The 5,961-nt window shown below is 36.8% G+C and overlaps 1 protein-coding gene across 1 annotated transcript; it reads left to right on the top strand.

Moving 5' to 3' along the window:
* Nucleotides 1–3,340: 3,340 nt before the first annotated feature.
* LOC127108396 (AP-4 complex subunit sigma) lies at nucleotides 3,341–5,697 on the top strand. Its single transcript, XM_051045857.1, has 4 exons — nucleotides 3,341–3,693; nucleotides 4,763–4,849; nucleotides 5,203–5,271; nucleotides 5,415–5,697. Exons 1-4 carry the CDS (start codon nucleotides 3,553–3,555, stop codon nucleotides 5,547–5,549), a joined length of 432 nt encoding a protein of 143 aa, XP_050901814.1. The 5' UTR covers nucleotides 3,341–3,552; the 3' UTR covers nucleotides 5,550–5,697.
* The last annotated feature ends 264 nt before the right edge of the window (nucleotides 5,698–5,961 follow it).

The raw sequence follows: 5,961 nt of genomic DNA, 5'->3' as shown, positions 1-5,961 counted from the left end.
CGCTATTTAAGCTGTGCAGATGAACAACTTAGCAATGCATTCAATTCCATTAAATCTATCTACATATTTAATATTTGAACAAAATGTCTTCCACACAACATTACATGATCAGTGCCCATGTCGAAGGTGAAATATTTGATCATCAGTTGTTCGGTTTTTGTTTTCGAAACACAGAGGTAACTTTGTTTACAATACATCGACGATCACATTTTTCACATATGAAACAAAGAATAGAAAAGAAATTGCCGTGCAATAATATGGGACAAATCATCTATAAAAATACGGTTTGGTTTGCAGAAAACCAGGTAAAATTTTATCAGAAGAAGATTCGAGATGATGACGATGTTCAACATATGTTTGTCAGTCACGAACAATCCGGTTACAACAATATAGAGTTGTAGATATTACCACATCAACAACAGGTGTCTCAGTTCATTGATCACTCATAAGTGTTTTGTGAGACTGATGACGAACAAGCTGAGGTGAATGTTCCAGATGACGAAGAAGAAGAAGCTGAGATCATGGTTGATTCGATGGTGAACGCTGAAGAGGAAGAGGGGTCAATACTAGCAAGTCATGTATACTGTCCACCCTAACACATGACAAGGTTAAATTTGGGTTCAGATGAACCTTCAACATATGTATGGTACAATCCTTACGTGTAGATGCAAGGATCTTTGAAACAAGGAGACATATTTCGCACAAAAGAGGAATGTGTAAAAGTCACTAAGATATTCCACATGCAACTATCAGCTGATTTCAGAGTTGACAGAACTAACGCATCGAGGTATAAAGTTTATTGTCCAGCTGAGCACTGCCTTTTTAGATTGTCAGCTTTGTATCGAAAGAGGAGCGAGTCTTGGGAGATTGGATCAATGGGTCCAGATCACACATGCATGCTGACAAACCCAATGCAGGATCATCGTAAATTAAGCTCTCAGCTAATATGTGGTGAAATATTGTCTGTCATTGGAGATAATTCGTCGTTAAAGGCGAGTACAATAATCTCGCATATTAGGGCAGAGTACGAGTACACTCCATCATATAGGAAGGCATGGATAGCTAGGACAAAAGCTATTGAAAAAGTGTTTGGCAATTGGGAGGAGTCTTACAAACAACTTTCAAAATACCTGTTGGCTCTAAAACAATATGCTCCTAGGACAATTGTCAAGATGGAAACATTGCCCGCCTATACACCAGATGGTACGTGTGTTGTTGGAAATAGAATAATTCACTGTCTATTCTAGACGTATCAACCATGTATCATAGGTTTTTCTTTTTGTAAACCAATTATACAATTGATGGTACATGGTTGTACGAAAAATACAAAGGAACGTTATTAATGGCAGTGGCACAAGATGGGAACAACAATATTTTTCCAATCGCATTTGCCCTAGTTGAAAGGGAGACTGCTGAGGGATGAAGTTTTTTCTTAAGAAATCTCCTATTGCATATTGCACCTCAGCCTAACTTATGTTTGATCTCCGACAGACACCCTTCAATCATCAGTGCATATAATAACATTGATAACAACTGGCAAAATCCTCCTTCGACGCATGTGTTATGTATTAGACATATTGCTCAAAATTTCATGCGAGAAATCAGAGATAAGACGTTGCGGAAGAAGGTTGTCAATGCAGGTTACACATTATCAGAACCTTCTTTCAAACACTACCGCGAGGAAATAAGATTGTCAAACGAAGATGCGGTACGGTGGATCGATAGTATTCCATCAGAGAAGTGGACTAGGGCATACGACAACGGTCAGCGTTGGGGCCATATGACAACAAATCTTGTGGAATCAATGAACTTCGTGTTCAAAGGCATCCGTAACCTACCAATAACCGCTTTGGTGCAGGCTACATATTTCAGGCTAGGGGCGTTGTTTGAAACCAGACGCTCAAAATGGAGTTCAGTGTTGCAATCTAGATAGTTGTTCAGTGATGCTTCAATGAAATTCATTAGACACGAAGCTGCCAAAGCAAACACACACGTGGTTATGGTCTTTGACCGAACTAAAGGTTGGTTTAGTGTTGTCGAGTCCATGGATCACAATGAGGGCATGCCGATGGGACAATACAAAGTCAAACTAGATAGAGGTTGGTGCGACTGTGGAAAGTTTCAAGCCTTTCGTACCCCCTGCTCCCATGTCATTGCGACATGCTTAAAGGTTCGAAGGGATCCATCCTACTTGCTATCTGAAGTTTACAAAGTCGTCAGCCTTTCAAATGTTTATAAAATTAGTTTGTTCCGTAGTGGCAAAAGAGGATTATTGGCCAGAATATCAAGGGGACATCGTCTGGCACAACGAAGTTATGCGAAAGAAGAAAAAGGGTCGCCCAAACAGCACCCGGATTCGAATCGAAATGGATACGGCGAACAAAATGGTTAGACTATGTAGTTCATGCCGTCAGCCAGGTCACAATCGTAATAACTGTCATAGTGCTGGAACTAGCACAACCAGATAAATTTACATGTACCTCTATTGCAATATATGAAAAACTAAATTTATTTCATATTAAACATCTCTGATGAAAGTATCATTACATAAATAGTAACACAAATAATTATAACAAATACAATACAAGAACTATGCAATTACAACCATCAAAACAATTTTGCACATGTAATGCATCATCCTACGAGCGTCTTGGTCGGTCTTAATATCCACTCATTCACGCACTTCTCTGTTTTGGTTGAACGTGGACACAAGCCATTGTATTCTTCTAATTCGTTCACCCTCTCCAATTTCTCCCTCTAACCAACTGTACAACGTCCGATTAAGACGTTCAAACATATATGTGTTCCAAAGTCGAATTTGTATCGGAGCCGCAACGAATGTATGCAGACATTGTTGAAACAGAGAAAATTGAAATTGATGGTGGTTGAAGTAGACAAATTATGGTATGAGGAGATGAGTTTGAGTGCAAAATATTGTATCAAAGGCGTGGTATTTACAGAGACGGAACATTAACTGTGTACAAAACACGTGGGCACCCGAGGGATTGGCGCCCACAATGATATTCAAGCAGGCGCCAGATGAATTTGCGTCCACATTACCAAACACACATGCGCCACTAGCATTGACGCCTCCTCATGAGGCCCAATGTAGGCCCCACTAGCATTGGCGCCTCCTCATGAGGAGTCCAATGCATGCATTGACGCCTCCTCTTCATGCATTGGGGATACGCCAATTCATCTGACGCACCCTCTTCAAACCACGATCATTTTGATAATTTTTTTGAATAATTGATTATTTTTTATTTATTTTTTAAAATAAATGGTTATTTTGAAAAAAAATTCTCACTATATAACTTAATATTAAAATTCTATATAACTTGATATTAAAATTCTATTGACCTTTAATCTTTAATCTTTAATCAATTTTATAAAATCAAATAACTTTAAATCAATTTCGTTTACTGCAAAATCAACCATATACTTTGATTATATTTTGATCCCAAAAATATTCATAATCATCTTATAATAAAATCACCCCCCTCTCTTCCTTCGGTGTCTGTGAATTTGGTGATTTTGTTGCAGAAGAATAAAATGGGGATCCGATTCGTGTTAATGGTGAACAAACAAGGCCAAACCCGTCTTGCTCAGTACTACGAATATCTCACTGTCGAAGAAAGACGAACCCTTGAAGGCGAAATCGTTCGCAAATGCCTCGCCCGCAATGAACACCAGGTTCCCTTACCTTTATTAACACCCATTTCATTTCAACTATAAAGTTCAATTCTTTTCATTCTATTTCATCAGATCTTGCAATTTTAGCTTATTAGATTATAAGCATTCACAACGTGTTGATGTTGTTATTTAACCTAGCTTTTGGGTATGTTTGGATTGAAGTTTCCAAGCATAAGCTTGAATCAATAACCTTCTATTTACTTCCATTTCAACTTAAAATTGAAGATAAACTCTGTTTACGAATTAGACTGTAATGGAAATCAAAGAAATGTTGTTTTTTTAGTGTTCTGTTTGGGTGCTCACAAATATAAATCAAACATTATAGATAAGATGGAACGATCTGAAATAAAGTTTTCAATTTTTCATTCTATTTGAATATGTTTATCATAGATTAGAGAGATTAGCTGGTTTCATTCCGCACCCAAAAAAGGTAGTGACGTATTATATGCAATGAAAGGCATTCTACTGTGTTATTAAACTCGGCCGTTCTGACCGTTATCTTGGCAGGGAACAGTAAAACCAAGAAAACCGCATCAGGTTGTGTCGTTCCATCACAGATGGGGGACTCGGCTGGAACAACAACGATAATGAGATTGGATTTGGAATGTTGCCTTTCTGAATATGAATACTTCATGAATTTTGATTAACCATGTGTTCATTATATTTAGAAGTATTAGTGTCTGCGTCACTAATGTATCGGCCATTCCGCTCCCCGATCCCGTCCCGTTCCCTTTTTGGGAATGTCCGCGCTGCACCGCTATCAGATATTATTGTAGGGTTGTTTGCTAGATGGATTTTTGATATTCCTCCAAAAACCAACTCGCAAACACACACTTAAACTATTTGAGTTCATTTAACTTTATATCACGCAAGCTTAAGTCCCAACAGGTTAATGATTAATATGTTTTATCTAGTCCTTACTATCTATAAATTTGAATTTTTAAAACTTTGTCTTACTTATATTAGCATGTTAGTTTATCCCAAAAACATGTGATTGAGTTGTCTTATTGTTGTTTGATGTTTCTGTTCATTATAATTGGTTTTACTGATGGATTTTTGGCATGGACAGTGTTCATTTGTAGAGCATCGCAACTACAAAATTGTATATAGGCGCTATGCATCTTTGTTTTTCCTGGTTGGAGTTGACGATGGCGAGGTATTTTATTTTTTTCTTCTATATTTCTCATTCCAACGGTTTCACACAAAATCGTTGAATAATTTGAAACAAGCAGATTGTGTTAAATAGTCTAGCTTTGATCTTACTATGACCAGTGGTCGTGGCTTCAAATGCAATCTGCGTAACATTATTTTGTCCAAAGAAACAGAGAGAAATCTAGAGGTTTTTCTGTTGTAAACTGATATATCTGAAGTTAATAATCTTGTTTGTTGAACACTTCAGCTTCAGTAAAATTTCCCTTATATTTCTGCTATCGTAGATGAATATGATAGTAATTTCTAATTCTGCTTCTAATTGATTGTTCATTCAACCCTTTGTGCATATCTTTGTAGAATGAGCTTGCTATTTTGGAATTTATCCATCTCTTAGTCGAAACCATGGATCGACATTTTGGCAACGTGGTAAGTCATGCTGTGATTAGAGTCTGTGTATTGTGTTTGTCCCACATTCTTCTGCAATGTGTATTATTTTCTTCCTTCAATCTCCTAAAGTTATCTTCAACCAAACACTGATATCATGTTTCATTGTTTGCTTAAATTTACAGTGTGAGCTAGATATCATGTTTCATTTAGAAAAGGTACATTTTATGTTGGAGGAAATGGTGATGAATGGTTGTATTGTGGAGACTGGCAAAGCAAATATTCTGACTCCTATTCAGCTTATGGATAAAACATCTTAAGTGAGAGAAAGCAAGAGTTCATGTATTTCTATGTTATTATACTATTAGCTGTCACTGTTGCTACTGTATCTGTACAATCAAGTGAATATAAACTACACCAGTTAATCTCAGTTTTCTTTATGAATAAAATACTGAAGTTTGTATTTCACTTTTTTTTTCTTTCATCCTTGTTTGTATTGTATTGATTATTGATTATTTGCTTAAAACAAATGTTCCTAAGTCTTCCTGGCATGGGTACAATAATGCAATGCAAGTTCTCATTGGAATTCCAGCTCTTATAAAATCGTCACTTTTACATTACTTTTTGTCTCAACAGTGTTCTGTTCCATTGTGGTTGCTTCAGTAGAGGAGGCTTATCCTTTCTACTTGGCATAAATTAAATTCAACACGATCATTGTGAAATTTTCTTTCA

Source organism: Lathyrus oleraceus, chromosome 7 (assembly GCF_024323335.1).
Source record: "Lathyrus oleraceus cultivar Zhongwan6 chromosome 7, CAAS_Psat_ZW6_1.0, whole genome shotgun sequence".
Taxonomy (NCBI): Eukaryota; Viridiplantae; Streptophyta; class Magnoliopsida; order Fabales; family Fabaceae; genus Lathyrus; species Lathyrus oleraceus.
The sequence above is the reverse complement of the archived record's forward strand: the minus strand, read 5'-3'. Positions and strand labels throughout refer to the sequence as shown.